The 23,838-nt window shown below is 40.4% G+C and overlaps 1 protein-coding gene across 2 annotated transcripts in view; it reads right to left on the bottom strand.

Annotated features, from left to right (window-relative positions):
* The window catches only part of dock1 (dedicator of cytokinesis 1), a 182,295-nt gene that overhangs the window by 28,750 nt on the left and 129,707 nt on the right, over nt 1-23,838 (bottom strand). For both annotated transcript variants that reach the window (XM_038736684.1, XM_038736685.1), the window contains exons 30-40: nt 15,702-15,780; nt 14,766-14,866; nt 9,728-9,786; nt 8,850-8,998; nt 7,973-8,058; nt 7,443-7,599; nt 6,776-6,816; nt 6,272-6,362; nt 3,951-4,070; nt 2,422-2,511; nt 1,297-1,401 (exon numbers count right to left, since the gene is read on the bottom strand). In XM_038736684.1, coding sequence (XP_038592612.1) covers nt 1,297-1,401; nt 2,422-2,511; nt 3,951-4,070; nt 6,272-6,362; nt 6,776-6,816; nt 7,443-7,599; nt 7,973-8,058; nt 8,850-8,998; nt 9,728-9,786; nt 14,766-14,866; nt 15,702-15,780 — 1,078 coding nt within the window. The remainder of the gene's footprint in view (nt 1-1,296; nt 1,402-2,421; nt 2,512-3,950; nt 4,071-6,271; nt 6,363-6,775; nt 6,817-7,442; nt 7,600-7,972; nt 8,059-8,849; nt 8,999-9,727; nt 9,787-14,765; nt 14,867-15,701; nt 15,781-23,838) is intronic.

Genomic DNA, 23,838 nt, shown 5'->3' with positions numbered 1-23,838 from the left:
AGACCCTTGCGAAATGGCTGTTCTTCATAATAGAATGAAAAGGGTATGATCAGGGGATCACTGTTCCTGAAACTGGACTTGCACATTACTTTACTCCGTGAGGACGTTTGGACCATTTAGTGTGTTGCTTATGGGATATAAATGTCTTGAACGCCTCCTATGCAGGAAAACAATACCTTCAGTAGCAAGCCAGATGACAGCCTAAAAACTGCTGTAACTGGGAATATATTAAAAGCGAACAAATTGTCCTTAGTCAGTTCAATTTTCTGTTTAAATAAAAGCTGATATGTGGACAGAACAGGACATCCTTCACAGACAGACAGCAAAAGAGGTCTGATATGCACACAGTAGCACCTCAAACACTAAGTAAGGCCAGTATGAAATATCAAATGCCTGCTTTTAGATCAGAAGTTCAGGTTTAGTGGTACGTGTTGGTAAGGATTATAAATAGACTTGGTGATCATTCAATTCATCAAGGGTAAATATACATAATGATCTAATGAACTAACCAGGATGGCTTCCACTGTATGGTGACTCCACATGCAAGAACAGTTTTTAGATATTAACCCATGACTCAGCAGCCACCAAAAGCAATTTACAATGTGACCATATCGCTTCCTTTTACTTTGTATTGGGTGCATTGTTTTGTTGTGCAGGAGGTACACAGAACATGTCAAGGACAAACAAGATTGGGGTGTTTCTGGTGGTTATTCTTCTGGGCTCCACATTTTATTATAGTTATGTCCTGCAATGGTGACTTTAGGGGGGGTTTTTAGGATTCACTTACTGACCAGCAGACAGAGTGTTAAAAACAGGCAGATAATAGATACATAGAAAAGGAGAAAAGCTAAAGGAGCAAGGAGAGATAGAACATGAGAGAGGAAAGGGCTAGGAGGGAGAGGCAGAGATTGTTTTTTATTCACAGCTCTCTCTCTTTTGTCAGGGGCCCACTTTCCCACACTGAAGGGCATCGGTCCAGCACATTATTCTGGATCTACTTTATAGCCCACACATGGAACAGCTGCTGTGATTCACAGTTTCTTATCTGTGAGTGAGTAAGTAAGTGAAAGCCAGACCTGGTGGGATGTTGAACAAGTGACTCCCGCCAAAACAACCAAAACCCGTGGGAGCGAAGTGTGTGAAACACATGTATTGACGGCTAAAGCTGAGAAATGAGTAAGCGCTGGTAAACCTATTGATCATCTGTTTTGACAAGTGGTTCACCCACGCTGTGCTATTAGCCATGTGAAAGTGTGCTGAGCGTGGCTGGGGATGTATTTTCATTCGAGTACTCACGCGTAGGAAGGAGGGGAACCCCATGCCATAATAGCCTACGGCAAAGTAGTCTGGTTTGGGCCGGATGACCTTCACTATGTTCTCATAGAACTGGGCTTGCTTCCGCTGTTGGGAGACACAATGGTAAGCTTTAGTGTCATGGAAAACATTTACACTTTTTCCTTTGTATGATCCTTATTGATGATTTTACAAATGCATTTTTGTTTAATTCTTGTCTTAATCTTGTGACATGTTTTGTGTCATATAATTTATGTTGTTACTACCCATCTTGGCCAGACCACACAGAAAAAGTGATTTTAATCTCAATGAGGCTTTCCTGAATAAATAAATTAGGGATGCACTGAAATGAAAATTCTTGGCCGAAGCCGAATATAATGAAAAAAAATGCTGAATACCAAACACTGAACAAGAACATTCACATTTTTTCCAATTTATTTTACCCTTTTTTACCATTGCATAAATTAAATAGTCAAAAGGTGCTTTTTACTCAGTGTTTCCCAAGAGGGTCCGGTAAAATAAATTACAGGTGTCCATTTACTTTTAATGTACACATGTAATATGTTTTATTCTTTCAGTGAATATAATCCAATTAATTTTATTTCCATACTGTATAGACACCTTATTATGAAAACCTGACGTTGTTACATGTGTATCCTTGCGCTAAATTCATCAAGTCCAACCCAACTAATGTATGTGGTCACGTAACATGAAGACTTCACAGCCTCTCTTCAGGTAGGACTCTCAACACTTGTCTTTGTAAAGAGAGAAAATGACAGGATAAAGACAACTAACCTGCCTGTCAGCTTGCACTGGTCTGTTTTAGTGAATTTACCATAAAGGCATGAATACATGTGCACTCCAAATTTAGGTGCGGCCAGCTTAATCGTCTTCTCAGAAACGAGTGACAGAAACACTCACAGCGGTTCTTTTCTATAAAGTCAGCCACAGATGGAGTGGATGTGCTAGGAGACAATTCAGCAGAACAGTGTCTGCAAACGGCAATTTTTGCATCTTTCTCGGACACTTTAAAATGCTTCCACACTTCAGACATGTCAACGTAATTGTTAGGTAAAATTTATTCGGTCTTTTGACTTATTAGGCTGAAAAAAAAAAAATAGTACTTACCAAGGATGCGCTAAGCTGTTCAAAGTCAAACATTTCATTCTCGTACTGTTCAGCCAGTTCCTTTCCCAAAATGATTGCCTCCTCCCACATCTATTGGGTATATAAACAGGGACAGTTGTAGCAAATGTAATAATTATCAAGACTCAAGCTGAGATAAAGCATTCCTTTTTCAGCCAGCTGAATAAAGCACACTATCTCTCCCAGGCAATGGTATTCAATATATTCCTTTTTTAAAATAAATAAACGTGAATTCTTCTTATTATGTCAATATTCTTTAGTTTTTTTATTTGATCTAAATTCTAAAACTGAGATGCAAGCCTCTTGGGAGAAGTAAATTTATCATAGTGATAAATTTCCCCTTGAGACTCATCCAATGCAGTGGAGTGGTGTCACAGATAGAAGGGAGCCACTTGAACATGTTGAAAGGCTTCTAAGTGGCTTTCTGACAGACTAGATTGGGTTGAACTGATCTGGGCCAGGCTGGAGGTGGGCCGAGTCCAGACTGCTACTCAGATCAGCCTGCCATCAGTGAGAGAGCGGTACGGGACCATCTGGGACTGCTTTCTGGATGACTCAGATGACACTCGTAGAAACTGTCCTCAGTTGACCCACCTCCCACCACCTCTCTGGAGTGCTGATGTATTTTTACAGTAACTGTAACACTTCCTGATCACTCTGGTGTGTTTGTGTGTGCATGTTTAGCCAAGGCTTTCAATGTATTGTCTCCCTGGCCATATCCTGCTGAATGACAGTTGGCTAGAGAACCAACAGTGGCGGCTGCACCCCAACACTGATGGCACATACAAAGCCTTGGGACATCAGCTCTGAGAAGCTCTGGCTGCAGTCCTGCAGATCCACTCCAAGCTTAGCTTGCAGGTTGAAAGACATTTTTCTCCTCTGGAATAAAATATGAAGTGTGTAGAAGAATAGCACAGTAACCACGTCCTATGCAACTAGAACATTTTCTCAATCTGACACACAATTCAAAGACTCTCTCTACAGACATGCCATTCAAGTATGTCTCTGAAGGAGCTGTTGGTTAGCTCACCCGGTAGAGCATGAGCACCATATACAAAGGCTTAAGTCCTTACAGCAGTGGCCAGGGTTTGATTAAATTCTTTTGCATATCACCCCCTTCCGGTCTCTCTTCAGTTGTACTATTAAATAAAGGCAACCCCAAAAAAGTACGTCGCTGAAATGGTATTAATAAAAAAGAGAAAGGACAGTGGGAGAGAAGAGCAGAAAAACACAAAGGTGCCACATTAATATTCCTTTGGTCTGATAAGCACCTTCATCCATAAGAGCATCAGCTAAAAGAAGAGGATTATTTACAATCCCTGTTCTGTAGAAAAGGAATTTAAAACTTCAATTGAGCATCTCTTCTTCAAAACCTACCTTCTCATGCCAGAAGAGGTATTTAACAGAGATAACAGCGTCTAAAAATCGCATCCACAGAGTCCAGGATTTATCATGATTACGACCACTCTTCTGTGTGGGTGTCTGCCTGAATGTGTGTGTGTATCTCTTACCTTGCCCTTGTCAAAGTAATTGATAATCTGCTGGTAGAGCTGGTCCTTAAGCTGTCCTTGAGTGGTGGCCTGGTAGCCATCTCGCTGGGTCAGGTGGGCTGCACATGGCTCGTCTGACCACTACAGAGGACAAGTTAGCATTGCGGTCAACACTGTGCAATACAATACAGAGCAAAAGGGGAACAGGTGACAAGAAATCAATCACTGAGTTATAGCCAATGCAAATGGGCAAGATTGATGTGTAATTCTTTTTAAAGCTGCCCTGCACTCTGGCAGGGCAAGATGGAAACTTGAGAGATGGGCAATGAAACAGGCGTTGATACATATTGAATGGTTAAGAGACAGAATCAGTGAGATACATAGCTTTCTGTGGCTGATACCTGCTGTTATAGTATTTAGCATGAGAATTCCCGTAACCCAAAATAGTGCTCCAGTGGGATAGCCCACTGGAAGCCAGGCCACTGAAGTGGAGCTAGGAGAGCAGAGAGAAGGCATCATGTATACTAATAAACATCAGATACATTTGAGTCATGCAGCAGCGTATTCTTATCTATCACAAATTCAGTTTGATTTGTAAACAATAGCAGGCAAGTAAGAGGGATGCAAAAAAAAAAGACGGCGTTATCCTTGGTGTACTCCATCACGCCTTTTCTTTACCCAGCATGCAGAATAATGAGGTTTCTGACAGGCTAGAGCAGCTTGGTTAACAGGGAGATGGACAATCTGATTGGCCTCTGTGTCGAGGAAGCATAATCCTATGTGTCCTGCCAGGTCTGAATCATTTAATTGGGATTCTGTAGTGTTGTGAGTAACCTGAAGAGATCTCTGTGAAAATCTGACCAAGTTTTGTGTGAGGGCCAAATTTGAATAGTAAAGCCAAGGAATTTGCATACCATCGGCTGGAGATGGGTGAAAATGAAATTGTTCTGCACATTATTGCTGTGGCATGAAGAGGGATGCTGGGAGGCTTTGGGTCAGGTTATCGATTCCTTTACAGCTGGCCTGCAGCATTTACATGGTAGAATGGATCTCTGTTTATTCATGATGGCTGGTGACCCTGCATCAACAGAACTAAAGTGCTGATAAATCTCTGACAATACAGAAAGTGCTGTAAATTCATCAACCATTATTATAGTGCTGCAGGTACTCTACTGGAGGATTAATTATTACAACAGGAGCCATTTTTACTGCTGGTGGTTGCAGAATTATGTATCCATCATTCATCCTCATTCAAGCTTGTTTACACATGTCTGTGTGTGGATATGAAAGGAGAACAGTGACTTCAACGATTACATTGGACAGCTTAATGGAGATGAAAGGATTTATCCAGACTCTGGAGCAAAATTAACCAGTTTCCACAATATAATAGTGAATCCTCCTCTTATGGTATGCTATTGTCAAGAATGCCACAGCTGCTGGGAGTTCAGCAGAATTAAAATAATAATAAAAAATAACAAAAAACAAAACAAAAACAAGTCCTGCAAATGTTACTGTGTGTTTAGCGAGGAAAATGTGATTTAGTCACAGCCTGCTCTCCCGTGTCTGGACCTGTACAAATGCTGAAGCAGCCAGCTATTTATGCAAATACAGATGAGATGTTGGGTGCAACCATTTTGGATAAAAGGCAGAGAGGAACAACTCCAAATTCAGGGTATACCAATCCCCGACTGGGAATAGACACTGAAGCTCTTTGTGTAGGGAGTTGTGTGTGGCTGTGGTATATTTTTGGCAGATATATAAACTTTCGAAGCCTAGTGCAGGCCTGTGTTACAAAAAGGTGTTATCTTAAATGCTTGTCATGATAGCTTATAAATATTTATGCATCTAATTTAGGATCTAATTTCACTAAAAGTGTGGTAGAAATCTGCCCGTTTTCTATCTTAAACCATAACTGTCTTGCAATGAACCATGCGATTTACAATAGAGGATTCTCCATTTCCTGCTGACAAGGACAGGAAAAAGTACACTTTTATCATGAAGCACCTCAGGTGGCTGCTGCTGTTGCTTTTTCGTCTGCTTTAAACTATGTCTTAGCTTTTTTTCAGGAAAGATCAGATACTAGCTGCGATTTGCATCGACTACGCAAGATGAAAAAGATGCAGCTCAGCAATTCTGCCCTCTTAGCAGCCACCTCATGCCATGGAGGGATTAAAGGGATGCAACCCTATCTCACTAAATCCTGTACACACTTGTTTAATGCCTGAGGTTAAATGCCATGTGCCTGACAAAAGCTTAACAGTGTATTTGGGTTCTGCGATGTTTGGAGTATTTTAGAAAGTGTACTTCTACATTTATTTGGTGTTGCTGTTGTGTCTGTTTACCTTGAGCAGTTTGGCGTGTAGCAGCAGAGTGTAGGCAGCCTCTGTGTAGTTGTCGCACTCTTTGTGGAGGTCACACAGCTTGTACAGGTACCTGGCAGAAAATAGCAATGATTTATGGGGTCATGTCTGGGTGGGGTTTTTACACTTTAACAACAGACAGAAAGTTAACTCCGCTATGTGATACGCTTTGACAGCCTCTTTTACTTCCAATAATGCTTGACAGACAGGTGGAAAACTCTGGTAACACTGGTAAAATAGTGGAAATGGAAACGTATTTTAACAAACTCAAATATTTTATTCTGGATCTCTGGGGACATCTGGCTTAGAGGAAAAGAGTCAAACTGGACAGCCTTTAGCCTTTGGTAGTTAAAAGATTTGCTAAACTGACAGTCACAGCACCGAGTTTCCTAAAGTACTATATGTAATGTACTTTAGTGCTGTGGGTAAAATGCAGAAATTTGAACATGCTTAACAGTCACAAGGCTTGATATAAATTTGTCTTACCTGATGTACATCTCCTCTCTGTCTATCTCCTTGTAAAAGTTCTACAGTAGGAAAAGAGACATACCATTAAAACAACAATGCCGTGATACTGTTCACAAACCTTCAGTGTATCATGCTTACATTGCATAACTCTAGAAATCTCTGGACAGCATATTATTTTTATACTATTTTTAAAAGAAGAGAAAGATCCTAGCTTGCAGCAGGCAGATGTTAAGTATCTACTAAAGTTGGCTGACTTCAGAATCATACTGGCAGGCAGTCACCCTGCTCTCCTGGTTAAAACTAAAAACTTACATTTTACACAAACTGGCACAGCACACACATGACTCAGGTAAATCCTGAATATAGTCCAGAGGCCTGTGGTTCAATGTCAGTAGTCACGTGAGACAAAATTGACATTTCGGTGTTGTCAGATGAACTGCTCTTAATGCACTGTAACATGTGGAAGTGGTTATTATTATTTCTTGTCTGTGGGTCTGTGGGTCATTATGGTCACACAAAAGCCTTTTAACAATTTCTAGGTGTTGATAATATAGACCATATTAATAACTATCGTTAAAGTAATTTATACATTTGCCCATATGTCACTGATGAAGGAGATTCAATGTGTCATAATTACAGCTTGTGTATATTCAGAAACTGATAAAAAAAAAAAACATCATCTTACGAGCACATTGACGGTGCAGCTCATTCGGTTTTCTTTGTTCTCGTCGTGCATGATGGTTCTGTAGTCCAACAACCTCTCCAGCAGACGAACCACCAGAGTGACGAAGTTCTCACCAGTCTTGGCCAGGTACTTGTGCTTCCTGCAGTGCTCCAGTAAACTGGTATGTGTGTGTGTGTTGATTGGAGTGGAGGTGTGAAGTGACGTTTTGTGTTTATGTGTGGTTGAGGACGTGGAGGAAGAGCAGCCAGGGGCAGAGAGGAAAACAAATCATGTGAAGCATGTATAAGAGGTTCTTCGACAGTTTAAAATGTCAAACTTTTGCCACTAAGGATTTGGAGAAACATTCTTTTTTGCCCATTAAAGCAGAGTTAGCATCCAACTGTGCTGAAAGCAAATATCACAGAGGCAAGCTGTGATGAGAAGTTGTGTGATCATCAGCAGACTGTGATTATTTTGAGGAGTGCTATGTTGCAATTAGCATTATCTAACTTGTGAGAGGCTCATAATCCTGCCCATTAATCAGCACTTACATTTTCTGAAAGAGAACTTTGTACTGCTCGTCTCCGCGCCCCCCCTCCACCTCGTGATCCAGCTTGGTGATGATCTCGTTCTCAAACTGCAATTAGACAGAGCAGGCGTAAATAATCAGTCTAGCTAATTTTTCAATTCATTAACGCCATCTCCCTGTCTCACTTTCGCTCTCTCTCTGCATCAAGGCTTGGCTGAGGGGATCTGTGCTTTGACTTTAATCGTCCCTCTCTTGCAGCCAAGCTGCTTGTGCACTGGTATTTTCTGTTTAACATTAAAGCTTTTCTTAATCTGTATAAATGTGGTTAGAACAAGGAACAAGGCCGCATCATGAGACATAACCCCTTTACTTTTGCTCTGTTTTTCCTGTAGCTTTTTGATCAGATTTCACTAAAGGGAAAGGAAGTGGCAGTCATATCCAATTGACTCAATTAGCAGCATTCTCTTGTTTTGAGAGAAGGGTGAGGGCTAAACTGACACTGTCTTCACAGGACCACAAAAGCCGGCAGGGACATTTGGAAGCTATTGTGCTGCTTTACAATTTGATACAAGTACATCACATACTTAGGGAGGTGACATAAATACACAGAGCTGAAAACTGCCTGAAACATCTTATGACAGAACAGCTGTAGCCAAACGGATTTCCTTGTGCAGAAAGGCTTAATTTTGCTCTGTAATGGAGCATAACATTAAGTTCCACTTACCGTGGCTGTTTATAATCGCGGCATACACAAAATTATACTTGCAGAATTACAAGTAAGCTTGTGGCTATGAAACTTTTTCTCAGATGGACTCTGCACGGTTTACTCCTCCTCAGATTCCCACACCAACACCCACTACTTTTTAAAAGTCCATTTTGTCATGTTTCAGAGGACGCACCCGCTGGAAGCTGCAAGTGAAGTGGAACTCGCACTGCATCATGTCGAAGAAGATGGCGATGGTGGCCTTTCGCAACTCGATCTCAGGAACTAGCGTCATCTCCAGGATAGGACCAACCATCTCTGGAATGAATTTTATCTTGTGGGGCCCTTAAGAGAGGAAAAAGGACATTTATTGTTAAAAAGGCCAGCAACACAAGATTTATATTTAAAAGCACAGTATACACAATTCATTTGTAGATTTCGACAAAACAAGAACAACATGTGATCCTAACGAGGCATAAATAATCCTTGTGCTGTGCTGCAGCTTTAAAAATAGCAAACAAAAAAGAAATCTGGCTCCCCATGTTTATGAAGTCTCCTCTCATCAGAATCTTCCATGACAATCATGCAGTAAATATCTTCAAACCAAACACCTCAGGTAAAAAATAGTTAGGGGCCCATTGAATGAGTAAATCTAATCTGGTGGAAAGCTGTAATTAAATGGATCAGATGGTGTAGATTATAATGAGAAGATTTTAAGGGAGGCACAGGTGCTCAAATATAAGACCCCAATCCCGGTATTGCAATCGCATTCTATTAAGACTTGACTACCGAGTCTCTCTCATCACACAACATAGAGCCAATTAACACATGATTGTCTATATTTAGCTGCTGTTCTGCTGGGTTGACTTGTAACTTGAGTGTGAGGTTACATAGTTGGCAGATAATCATAAACAGACATTGAAAAAACAACACTTGTGCCAACATATGTCAATTGCTGACGTGCTACTGCAGAGTTTGTATGAATGATCTTGAATTAATTCAGACAAAAATAACAATTTTCTTTGGTTACAAGTGAAACTGAACAATACTGACACAAGGAGTTAGTTAAATTACCTAGATTGTACCACATATCTCTGATTTCAAAGCCAATTTGTCTTCTCATGTCCTGATACCTGAAACACAAATAGGATAAAATGTTATGCAAGCTGCAGTCAAATCATGGCATAGAAAACAAAATGACTTGGGGCTCAAGTGATTTAGAGAAACGCTCATTTGTAAACTCAATGAATGCAAATTAGTGTTTGCTGAGAATTTTAACTACCTAATACAATGTAACATAATGTATATATGATTGGCTGTTATATATGATTGGCATATTTCAGCTGTGCTGCAGCTGCCAAAACAAAATACAATGTCAATGTTGTTGCTTTAATATGAAGATTTCAGTCGATGTGAGAGATATAATTACAGAATGAGCCACAAAAATCAAGGTAAAGTTAACTAAACATGAAATATGGCTGCTGGATAACAGGCTGCTTCTTTAACGTTTCCAGTGAACATCTGAAACACAGGGCAGCATAAGGACGTGAGGAAGTAAGTAAGGAAATAAGGAAGTTTACAGGCATCCAGGAGTTAAAAAAAAAAAAAAAAGAATGTGAGTGCTGCTTTGCTCTGATGAAGGTCCGTAAGTGCAGTGACCAAGTTAAAGACAATATGCAATATGTGTTTTCCCTGTTGTCTTCCTTCAGAGATCTAATGAAATGGTGGAAAACAGTTGCTTCAGCCTCTCTCATCTATGTCTGAATGGCACAAGTTACACTAGCATATAATGACAAAGTTTATACAGATGCATAGTGCCCTGACCATGGTAAGGTAGATTGTTTTGCCTTTCGATGATTTTCTTTGGAATAGAAATGCACACTAATCCAAGTTTGCAACATATTGTACAAACATGCAGGCAGTCAGCTGACATGGTCTGTCTTCTGCACTATGCATTTGCACACACAGAGGATAGAGGGCAGAAAAATGAGAAGTGTCTGATCACACAGTCGTTGTTGGTGCTGCTTCTTTGAGGTTAACTTCGTGCATTGAGGTTTCTTATATAAAAAGATTTTCAAAAAAAGCTGGAAGGATCACACCCATACTGACTTTTTGTTTAGCTTTTCGTTTAGGCTTATAAACTGATCAGCTCTGTCATGTCTAGGTCATGAACCAATCTCCACGGCAGCTTGGATCTCCCTGCCTGCCACACAGGCCCAGGTCAAAGGAAGGATAAATAGTCAAGTAGAAATGATAGAAAGACAGACAGTGAATGAAGGAGAGACTAACAGGAGTGAAAACAGAGGGCAGAGAGGCAGAAAGTGAGACCAGTTCTGTGAAACCGCTCATATGAAACAAAAGTAATGTAAATGTAAAGAGTGTGAGTTGAAGCCTGAAATTGTTTTAAGATCTAGAATATAGAGGACACAATGAAGATAACAGTCCTGAGATAGCTATTTCTGACTGTTTTTACCCTATTTCCACTGGCCTGATGTAGCATGCTTTAACCACACCACTGCAGGCTGAGGAGTAGTCAGATGTATTTTCGCTGCTTGCTCACTGTGAGGAATAACTGTACTGAACTGCAATACTGAGGTGCTGTTTTGGAGCAGAGCCGAACCATCACAGTCTTTGCCCTCAAACGAGCCTTTTGGTTGTGTGGATGACAAGACAGTTAAAACAGAAAACAAGCTACACAAAAAGTCGATTGTTACCCACTGTTCTATTACATGTTTAACCATTATTTCAGATTAAAATGTCAAATAGTGCCTGGCATAAAATTCCAGATCACCACTGACTGCTGGCTAATTAAAAAAAAAAATTTTTTTTATTTGGTCGAAACTACCTCACAGCCTTGCACAAAAGCTAGTTTTAGATTCAATTTGAAAGGCCTCTTTTCATGCGATTCTAGAGTTTGTTGCATGCTGAAAATTAACTGAAGCCAGTGTGTCTGTGTGTACTGTGTGTAATTTTAACAACACCCAGTTTGTTAAGGAGTGCATCAACACCACAGTATGATACATGCAAAACTCTAATCACAAAACCCAAAGCAGCAAACTAGATTTGTAAGGTAAGTAAGGAAAGTGGTGCGAGTTTTGGCTTATTTATTCATCAAATATCTGACACCACTTTGAGGGGCATTTAAAGTTAGATGTGGTGTCAGAGGCATCAATAACCTTTTCCTTCCTCTAGCCTCATGCCCTCACCAGTTGGTGACGTTGCAGGCAACTGCATTGTATGCCCATGCCAAGAATAAGGCCTGACATCGGGGCTATTACACTGAGTGATGATGGAGGCACAGTGGCACCTCTGTCTCCTCTTCCTAGCACACTGACAGCATGACACCTTTGCATGACATTGCGGAGTTTGAGGTCTAAGCGTGACACCTCTCCTGACCTCCAATTACTATCCATTTAGAGCCTCTTTCACACATGGCATCTCAGAGAGCTCCGGAGCCCTGATGGAATTCTGAAACCCAACTGATTGTTTTGCCAATATTGTACAAAGACATACTCATGAATTTTGACAGAGAGGGGGAAGAGCATTGGAAGAATCCTTAACAAAGAGGCTGTGTCACCTCTTTGCAGCCAGGGCAGGTCAAAACACCTTACCATATTTAGCTGTCAAAAGTGGAGTGTTGCAAAGCCCTATGATTGATCTTTAAGCAGAGTATTGGCGAGATGATAAAATACAAATAGATGCCCTCCTCTATAAATTACCGTAGAGCTGCATTTAAAAAAAAGGGTTACGCATTATGTATTACATCTTTGACTTGTTTTGCCTCTGATCCACACTTTTAGATGTGTAAAATGTATTCCGGCTCATATTTGTGTGTATGATTATGCTCAAAGCATGAATGCGTAGAATAATAAGTAAATGTAAATGCTCCGTATTTGTATAGTGCCTTTCTAGTCTTTTTGACCACTCAAAGCGCTTTTACACTACATCTGCACACACATTCATACACTGGCGGAACAGCCACCAGAGGCAATCAGGGTTCAGTCTTGCCCAAGAATACTTTGACATGCAGCCTGGAGGAGCCAGGGATTGAACCGCCGAACTTCTGACTAATGGGCAACCCGCTCTACCTCCTGAGCCACAGCAGCTCAGGGTTTGTGTCCCTACATATGGGAGTGCAAATGACTGCTCAGGAGGCATCATGTCCTCATCTGAGCTGAGACAGATGCAGGGTGCTGTTCTGTCACACTCCTGTATGCAGCCAGACAGGCAGGTATGACTGTCGGCTGTCAGGACCTACAACACATACCTGTCAGCTACAGGGCGGAAAGCTCTCGGAGGTTAACTAAGAATAACATGCCTACAGAGGGACAGCAGTGAGCAGTGAGTGGATCTGGGGCTCTTGGCAGCTTGCGCTGTGTAATGCAACTGGGTCAGGGGACAAAGATCAAGACTGAGAGGAAAAAGGAGGACATGGATGTGGAGGCATGAGGTGGTGGGAAAAGAAGACAAATGGACAAAAAAATACAGAGACAGTGGCGGATACAGCAAGAGAAACAAAACAAACAAGCGACTGACAAGCAGTGGTCTGTAAGAACAGATGAGATGTGATCACAGCCTGAAGCAAAGGAAGTGAGAGATACTGACAAAACATGACAATATGTCACTCTCTCTCCTCATCATTCATATCATGACAATGACATTGTTGCGTGCTCATTTATCCAGCTCTCTGTGTGTGTGTGTGTGTGTGTGTGTGTGTGTGTGTGTGTCTGTCTGTCTGCATTTCCATGGTCTCTAGCCAGACCCTTTCTACGTAAACATTTTAAGGAAAATTACTGTTTATCGAAACTTATAGTAACATTGTATTCATCAATGTTGTTGCAGAGGTCCCAGAGAATGTGGCCCCACACAGAGATGCATTTATCCTCCTATTCAAGCCACGCAGTGTGACAAAGAATTGAGGATCACACAGAAACACCAGAAATGGACCAGAACTTTACAAACAGCACTGGGAGACACGTGTAAGGCAGGAGAAAAACCGACGTAGAGCGCTAGAGAGCTGTGTTCCACACATCTCTGATTTAACCCCTCTATTCTGTGCTCCCGAGCAAAGCACAATAATTAGTATTGCAGAGAGGACTGACAGTTCATGCGCCAGCACCATAGACTGTATATACGGGCTGCATAGAGAGAGAGGTGAAAGAGAGAAGGTAAGTGGTAGGTGGAGGTAGACAGACACAGAGACAGAGAAGGAAAGTGGGCGAGTAGAGGTAGGAAGAGTGGGTGAAAGAGAAATTGACAAACAATAATATATAATATCCCCTTTGCATCCTCTGGAAGCTAAGTAATTGTATTTGAATGACAGATTTAAGAATGTCAGTAATGTGGAGATAGCGAGGCAGAGATCAGCCCTTTTCTGAGCTTACACCAGGAATGGCTCTTCTTATGTATGTATGTGAATCTAAAAGCTGTTTCATTTGGGGAAGGTTGACAAGTCAAGAAAGGTGGGGTGGGGGTGGCTGGGAACGTCTTGTTTACGGTGTTTGGCTGTTTGTGTGGGAGTTTATCAGGGCTGATAATAAAGCACTGACCAAAGAGGAGTCTCGCTGTCAAGCACACGCCAGTGTGATGTATGCTGTGGTGACAAAAAGCTCCTCCAAATGAAGATGAGAGTCAATATGAGCCACGTCTGCCCAGAAAGCATTTACACGTTTGGCGGCATTACCAGACTCTGTGAGAAATACTAATGTAGATGAATTGCTTTTTGCAGATACAGACAGTGGAGGAACAGGAAACAAAACCGCTTTCTGAACTTTAAGCTGAAAGGTAGGTTGTTTCTTAGAGCGGATTTTCAAAAGCAATACATATCTAAACTTTTGGATTTAAAACTTCAGCTATTTCAAAACTCTGTGCAGCATGCTGATCAAAATGTCTCTCCTTTATCGGTTAAGGTAACCCCTAGTTACTATGAGGCTGTTCCGCTTTGTTCAGAAAGACGAACAACTAATGCAGCCTCTACTAGAGTCATGGGGTGTTGGCTATCCCTATGAGCCTCCATGTGATGAATTATATAAAGCCTGGTAATGGTGGGGAAGGAGCTTGGGCTGTGTTGGTGTGCAATGAGTATGTGCTGTGGGAGAGCGCTTGTACTCACTTTTGGAAGATCTTTGCTCTTTTGTCGCTGGAGAAGTTCTCCAGCTGCAGTGACTCCTGGGTGAGGAAGGCTACAGCCAGATGAAAGTAGTTGTTCCACAGCTGTTCCGCATAAAGACAGAGAGACAGATGGCGTTTAACTTTCAGTCAAAAAACAGTTTTACACCAATATCATTCAGTACTACACCGCACTGTGTGGGTCTGGAAAGCTGTGTCATTAAATCAAAAGGTTTAGATGAGATGGGTATACTTGTGTGTCGGGAAGCTGTCCCAGTGGAAGGAGAGGTTGGTGATTTAGGACACTGGCCTCCAGAGCGCATTCTCAATCCGAAAATGACAGCAGCTAAAAGTAGTGCTACCGTAGCCACCATTTTTCACTGCTGTGCAAATAACCCATGCATAAATAAGGAATAAGTGTCTTCATGAGTTTTCAAAGCATGTAGAGTACACACTCTCTAATAAGAATACTCATAAGGCAAAATACATGACTGTTTAAGCTCTAGTATAGTTCTATAAAACTATTGAAGATTATCTTTACACCACTAAGATGATTAAGGCTTTCAAACCTCAGAGCGGTTTAGATGTTTACAACATCAACATTCTTCAATATGTCTGAGATTTATAAAGCAAGCAGAAAAAGTTGCTCAATTCGGGTGGGGGGCTTAAAATATTCTGAAATGCACATCAAATAGCCAGCCATTACAAAGTAAATGGTGTTCCCTCTTCACACTCACACTGTCTACTGCCTTCATCTTTTTCTCTATTCAGAAGGTCCAACAATACTGTAAATTAAAAGTAGCCATGGTGTGAAAATGTAGCCAAGTGATGAGTTAAAAATGCTATGCAAATCTTTTCACAAACTGCTGCCATTAAATGGTGGTGGGGCTGGCATGAAGCTTCTTAATAAAAAGGAGGCTTTCAACGGTTCAGCTCTTACCTGTAGCTCAAAGTTGGTTTGATCCAGAAATTTCTTGTTCAACACTTCTGCATACTGATTAATGGCCCGTAGGAACACTCTGGAAAGATAAGAGGAAAGTGTTTAAATCTAGACTTCTTACTGATGTAACCTCAACTTAAAGTAAAGGTATTTACATTCTACAGTTTCTAATTTTATGGGCTTAAAGGTCACTTTCAGACACCTCTGTGCACAGAAACCACCTTGCTTGTTTATCAAGTAGCCCCTAGTTATTTATATATTCACAGCCCATGAAAACACCAATGTATGCAACACCTGAACTCAAGCCAAATCATTGTATATTGGATTTTGACACATTGCATTTATATTATAAAAAGCCAATACCATGATTTTAACTTTTTTAATATTAATGGGCCGCATTAATGGGCCGCACCATTATGTATTACTGCTGCGAGCTCATAAATACACAGTACACCACATCTAGGACACTTGTGCTGGTGGAAGAGTTTGGAGTCCAGTTTTTTTTTTTATTTAATTTAATCTTATGAAAAGTATTTCTTAAGGAAACATTTAAAAACATCTCATCTCAATTAAAAAAAATATATATATATATTTTTTTTAATATATATATATTTTTTTTAGCTGACAGCTACTTTCCATCTGCAGTCCCCGGCAGGTAAACACTACCAACACAATCCTGCTTGACCTATCAGCTGCCTTTGACACAGTCAACCACAGGATCCTGCTATCAGCTCTCTCAGTAATGGGCATCTCAAGTAAAGCACTCCTGTGGTTTGAATCCTACCTCTCAGGGCGTTCCTACAATGTTTTGTGGCAAGGACAATTATCCTCCTCCCACTGCCTCTCCACAGGGGTGCCCCAAGGCTCCGTGTTAGGGCCCCTTCTCTTCTCAATTTACACCCCCTCACTGGGGCCGATCATTTGCTCGCACGGCTTCTCTTACCACTGCTACTCAGATGATATGCAACTCTACCTATCCTTCCCGCCAGGCAATCCCACCATCTCGCTGCGGATCATGGACTGTCTCTCGGACATATCTGCATGGATGAAGGCTTGCCACCTTCAACTAAACCTCTCTAAGACTGAACTCTTGGTCATTCCAGCCAAGCAATCTATCCACCATAACATCAAACTACAAATTGACTCTTCAACAATCACTCCAACCGAGGTGGTGAGAAACTTGGGTGTCATGATTGATGACCAGCTGTCCTTTTCAGACCATGTTGCTGCTGTCTCTCGGTCATGCTGCTTTGCTCTATACAACATAAGGAAAATCAGGCCCTACCTCACTCAGTACGCCGCCCAGCTTCTGGTACAGGCCATGGTTATCTCTCGCCTCAACTATTGCAATGCCCTCCTAGCAGGTCTTCCAGCCTCTGCGGTGAAACCCTTACAAACGGTTCAGAACGCAGCAGCGCGTCTGTTTTTTGATCAGCCTAAAAGGACTCGTCACTCCATTACTCAGTGACCTCCACTGGCTCCACTTGGCCTCCAGAATCAAATTCAAGTCACTAATGCTTGCATACAGAGTGACTACTGGGTCTGCACCCATCTACCTAAACTCCATAATACAAACTTGCGTCCAATTAACGCCACCTGGCTCTGCCATCACTTCACACAAACCAATCCCAGTCCCGGATATTCTCATCTGTGACACCACGATGGTGGAACGAGATACCACACACCATCAAGAAGCTCTTGAAAACTCATCTCTTCCGAGAACACTTCCTCTAACTCCTAACCTCTAACATGCACTTCCTGTGCTCTTCTTCTTCTATCCCTTACAATTATCTTGTATTGATTGCACTTTTTTGTTTTGATTGCACTTTTTGTTAACTCTTACTTCCTTCCCTAGGTATTTACCCCATTGATGTGATATGTACTATGAGCTCTTACTAGTATTTATTGCTGCTCTTACTAGTATGTATTGTCAGTTGAAGATTTGACTTTGGTATAGTTCAGGTTAGGCAACAAAAACTACTTGGTTACACATCAATCCAACACCTTAAATAAATGGCACTATAAGCACAGGACCTGAACAATGGCACTAGATTTATATTGCATACTATAGAATCGCCAAATATGAACTCATTAATTGGAAAACTGAACTGCAGTTTTAAAGCTGTAGCCAGACAAGATAAAAAAAACATTAATGGTTTGTACTTCCACAAAGAATAAATCTTTGACCGTGTGAAAAAATATGCACTTCCAAAAGAGGTGAAACACAGGTTGAATCTTTCACTTCGACAGACTGAAGTACAATAGGGCTAGAGGCACTCATGAAAAAAAGTTGTGATGAGTAGACCTTAATGAGAACACTGTCTGATGGGTTAATCCACTCTGATGTTGCAAAATTAAATGTTAATAACTTAAGTGGCATGAAGCTTTTAGAGGCGAATTATGATTGCTACTTACAGAGTCAGAGGCCCATCCGCAATTTAACTTCATTCCCTGGCGGAACCAGCCATACAACAATGTGTGTACTAATCTCTAAGAATTACCCACAGAGGGGGAAGAAAGCCCTTATCATGAGTGTAGGAGAAAAATGTCTAGCACAGCATATTCAATAACCTGGCTTGCTTTATTTATTTAATACTCTAGGTTCTTGTGGTATCTCAGTCTTACTAACTGCTTCTGTTGGTGTGAGTGTTTTCCACACACCTACTAATCAATAAACATGCTGCGACAAATGATTGCCTAAGGCTGCATATGAAGATACATCAGAATGTGTGATAAAAAACTGGCAAGGTGAAACAAGGACAATTGTTGCCACTTAAGTGGATTGCATCAGGGTTTCATGAGCAGTCAATAAAGCAGCATGAAGATGTAATGCTCATGTAACTGACACTGGCAGGTGAGTGGACATCTGCTGCGCAGGCAGCTCCAAGAGAGCCTTCTGCCATTGTCATGGCATAAGCTAAACCTTACTCAAACTGGGTCTCACTGTGGGAATCTGCAATTTCTCTTCACATGATGTTTCAATTGCGTGGCAATAAGGGTGCTACCAGGGCTGGGGTTTCCCTCACCGCCCCGTCTAACTGACCTTGAACGGGAATAACCATCACTGTTGAGACAGCAATGCTGTGGGATCTGGGGTGTTTTAAAGCTATAAAATATTCATGTCTCACATTTATCTTCATTGCTGACTATCTAGAACCGATGTGTGATACATATTAAGAGTCAACTTAATCATTAGCTGGAAAGGTTAACTGTCATTTAACACCTTTGTATAAGCCATTAGAAGTCCATTTCTCTGGCTCTCTAGCTTCAGAGTGGGAGACCCCTCTCCCATCTCATAAGCACTCAGACATCCTATTACCACCATCCTGTCTGCACGAACACAGGCTCCCCCTCGGCACACCTCACTCAATTTTCTGCAGCTGTGAACATGTCAATATAGTTGATACGCTTAACACTGGACTAATGCTAAAATGTGTTTCCATCCACTGCACCTGTGGGCTGGGAAATATTACTGCTCAATATGTGGGTCTCATTATTTCCATTTGAATTTTCAAAAAAGAAATTATTTTGAATAATTAGAAGTGACAATAGATAAAATGGCTTCAGTATAGTCAGATCAGCAATGACTGAGCTAAGTTACATTGGTCAGTGTTAAAGACTGCATTGATACTAGATGAAAATTCTCATTTATTTTAATTATGCTTTAGTCTGCATCTGTTATGATGGCTCCAGCTGTTTTTTTTTAATATTAGTATTAATTGGTATCTTTGTATTGGTAACTGGTGTTAAGGATGTTAATGTTTGTTTGTTTGGAAATGTACTGTTGTTAGTTCAGAGGTACTGCCTGTTACTGTTGAAGTTTTTACCGTTTCAACATGTGCATCACCGGCAGCCTCCACTAAGGGACCACAGATTAGCTTTGGTGCAAAAAAATGTCCCTGTTAGATAAACAATATAATAAAATAAATAAAAAATGTAGTTATTTTAAAAACCAACAATACAAAAATCCATGTGATAATAAGTTTGTTTGCAGTACATATTTTAAATATTGTTTAATGTTTTTATTTAGCATGGAATAAAAAATATTATGAACTATATAGAGTCTTCTTCACAACAACTTTAATCTGCACCGGGACAGATAAATCTAAACCAATCTTCTCATTTAAATTTTTTGCAGTGAAAAATCAATGGAAAAATAAAAAGGATGGGCCTCATTTATATGATGTATTAAACTGGATGATCACAGGCACCTACAGAACATACAGGATGTGGTTTTCGTTCAACTTTAGCTAAATTCAACTGCTGTACATTGACAGAGGTTAGCTTATTAGATGAAGGGTGTGATGGGTCTAGCTGAACTCCTTTCTAATCACTAATAGCTCTAAGTTCTACCGACATTACCAAGGTAGGACACAGCTCCCACTGCTGGGTCACACAGTGAAGCAAAGAGCAGGATCAATAGTCTTCACAGCTTCTGGCTAAATATCAACTCAGCAGGCAAAACATAGCTGTAATCAACCATTTCTGCACCTTCTCTCATTCCAGCAGCAGCACCACTCCTTCACGGTTCCACTACAATTGGTTGATGATGCGGGTAGATGAAATCTCCTGTTCTCTCTACGCGACTGATCTTCAGTATCTGTACGCTAATGTGGGATGGTTTCGATATGGGTGTTTCTAGATATGTGCAGTTCATGTGATAATGTAAACTCCATTACTTAAAAGCCTATTTGAAGCCAGCAGTCTGCCTGAGCTCAGACATATAATGGGCTTTAACGAACAGATAGGACAGTTCCTCTGTGAGCACATCCTGCCATTAATTAAAGTGAAAAACTTAATGAGGCGGATGAAAATAGAATTTACTCTCCCTCACAGTGGGCTCTGAGTAAGAAACTCCAAAAAGGACATTTTAAACAAGATTAAAGCCATTCAGAACTATTTTCTTAAACTTTTGACTATATTTTTTTAATGTGGGCTTAAAAGTATGATATTTTAAAATTGTGGTCCTTCAATTAATAACACATACAACAAAAGCTCTCCTCTGTCTGTATTTAAGTTAGTCCAAGAGCAGTTAAAAAATGTGTAATTACTGTACAGTCTATAATTAATCGCTATATTGATTTCAGGGAATATTCTCTGCACAGACAAACCAGAATGAGAGTGAATCAAAACTGTCTGCATAGTGGAAATTAACTAAACAGTCTGGGGTGCCACTGCTCTTTTAAGCTTGCATTATTAACAAAGCCAAATGCCAGGGGGAAGATGCTTGGCTGCCTTGAAAAATTTGTGATGGCCAGTCATTATGCAAGAGAGGGAAAATAAGATGCTCAGATGTAGAGGGAGAGACATGACAAACCAGTTCTTTATAACTTCATTACAACTACAAGCAAAATGTTAATGGTTGGGAAATTTAAGCTGCTACTATAAATGTAATCACAGATTCATCCAAAGGATTTAGTGTTTGCTTTAAGCCTTAAGCGAAGACATCAAGCATTTCTGGGGACACCCTAGAAATGTGTCATTCCTAAAAACAGCCTTGCTCTTGCTGCTTTCTGTTTTTTTCATCTGAAGTTCAGCAGGGAAATCAAGGTCTTCAGAAATCACAGGGTTCCCAATTTTCTGCTTAGGAAGACAAAAAAATAACTTGGAGATCCTTTAACTTGTTAATTAGGCAGTGCAAGTGCAAGATAGCACCTCCTAAACATTAGAGTCATTCTGATACTGTATACATATGGCATCATTATGAGAAATATGCTCCATCAAACTGTTAGTGTCAGAACAATCACCTCATTACTGCTGATTGATGGGTGTGCTTTAAATTTACATTTCAGCAAAAACAACAAGAGGATTTGCTTTTCTTACCCTTTAAACATTTTTTTTTCTTGCTAACATCCTGCAGCAGGGGTACACAGACTTGAGTTCTTTTGGATGATATGCACCACAGACACCTAACATTATGCTAATGAAAAGTTATCAGCAGATCATACTTGCTAATTGAGTTCAGAGAGCATCCCCGATAATGATCACGATCTATTTGCATACTATTGCTGAATAGCTGGCATATCTGTCTGTGCTCAGAGATAAGGCAAGGTCAAAAACCATTATCAGACCAACTTATTAAATTAGATTACTTTTATTTCAGACACCTGATCTAATATTAGATCAATTTATCTGTCAACATATTTTCATTCAGATTCTCACCGCAATGTGACAACTTTCCTCTAGTGCATCTTAAATACAGTGCATTCGACTCTTGCTAAAATTGATGAGTGCTTTTGAGATAAACTAGGCTGTAAGAATTTATACAGAGCAGCACACCCCAGGGAAGCTAAGGGAAGCTCTAATGACTCAAAAATATCACTGGGGTGAGTCAAAGGACTACTCTCATCTGTTAGACCTTTCCATTTACACTGAGGGAAAAATAACTCCTCACTTCACTTTAACATTCAAACCACTTAGCAATAAAGAGCTCTTAAACATAGCAGGGATGATGGTGCCAATACTAAATTGGACCAAATACAAAATGGATCTTACATATTCAAACGGAAATTCATCATGTCCTATAATTAATTAATAAATCTGGAGTGGTGCATGGTGGAGTGTGCTAAAACACTAATAACACAACATTAACTTGAAAGTTATAAGGTGTTTATTGGGTTTCACTTACCAGTTGACAATGGCAAACAGCAACACATTTAATGCTAAATAATCTTTTCTGTAGTTTTGAGCATCCAGCATGATGATGTTTAGCAGGTTTAAATTGTACCGTGCTATCTTAGTTTAGTGTGTTTGCATGCTAATTAAACAACTGCTAATTAGCACTAAACACAAAAAACAACTGAGGCTGATGGGATTGTCATTAGTTTTGCAGGTATTTGGTGATAAATCACACATTCTGTAGATCTGGTAAATGTTGAAATATTTCACAAGATAAATGAAAACTTTGATCTACTGGTGGAGCTACACCAGTAAGGGTTCGCCACAGTCATTAGGAATCGTCCTCTCAGCACTAAGGATATCTGTACCATACTGCATGGCAACCCAATCCGATAGTTGTCAAGACATGTCACTAAAAAAAACAAATGTCAACCGTCTGGTGGCACTAGAGGAAAAGTCAGGGTAATCATCCACTGGGGACAACGAGTGTCTGTACAACATGTAATGGCAATCCATCTAATAGTTGTTGGGATATTTCAGTCTGAACCAAAGTGGTGGACCGGCTGACAGTGCCATCATTAGATCACTGCAACTAGCATGGCTAAAAACTGGTAAGTAAATATAAAATTTTGATTACCTGAATGACTTTCTTTAAACTACTGTGACATGGTTTATGATGTGATTCTATTTCTATTATAAGTGACATTTATAGCATTGTTTTTAAGTAAGGTAATATAGAAATATTGTTATATTATGAATATCAAAGTACATACAGCCACTGATCTCTACAGTGACATGTCTTAGAAGTTACTGACAGAACCAGGAGATCCTCAGAAGACATTTGCTGCATTTTTCTGTAGAAAACTGAACCGGTGATAGAGGCAAAGTAAAAAATTACCTAACTCCGTGTATTTGTGAGAGCACATATGTCAATGAAGTTTTATAAAATGGGGCCCTTTCAGCCATGCAAATACTGTGAAAAATGCTACAGTCCCTTTGACTTGGCAACACCAGGCAGTGTGATGCCAGTGTCAGAGCTGAAGAGCGCTAGCTCCAGCCAGCCTATAAACACACAGATCTGAGATATAACAATGACAGCTAAGGCTGCGTTTCATATGGGCCAAAGGTTTGTGAAGAGGTGATCGGATTACTAATGAGGCAACGCAGGCTGACATACACATATTAGAGAGTACGAAAACTCCCACTTTCTACACAGGAGTCAGAGTGTGAGCAGAGTTCATGTTGGGCAATGGATGAAATAATGAGGCCTAGTCAAAGTTATCAGATGAATCACAAAGCAATTAAAACAGAATCTAACAGTCTAAACTTTTAACATTTTTAGAATTTCTTTTAAATACAAATGATATACCTCTCACTAGAGAGTGAAGAATAAAAGCATATGGACTTTTTGCACACAAAAGAAAGTTTTCCAACTTTCTCTAACTATCTTTTGATGAATACATAGCTATGTTACACAGAGTTAAGCGGTTCATACTCTCAAAAGCAGTTACAAGCAGTG

The sequence above is a fragment of the Micropterus salmoides genome, unplaced genomic scaffold, assembly GCF_014851395.1.
Source record: "Micropterus salmoides isolate LMB-PRFRI ecotype aquatic unplaced genomic scaffold, ASM1485139v1 Ms_hic_scaffold_21, whole genome shotgun sequence".
Classification (NCBI taxonomy): domain Eukaryota; kingdom Metazoa; phylum Chordata; class Actinopteri; order Centrarchiformes; family Centrarchidae; genus Micropterus; species Micropterus salmoides.
This window is presented reverse-complemented; position numbering and strand designations above follow the sequence as displayed.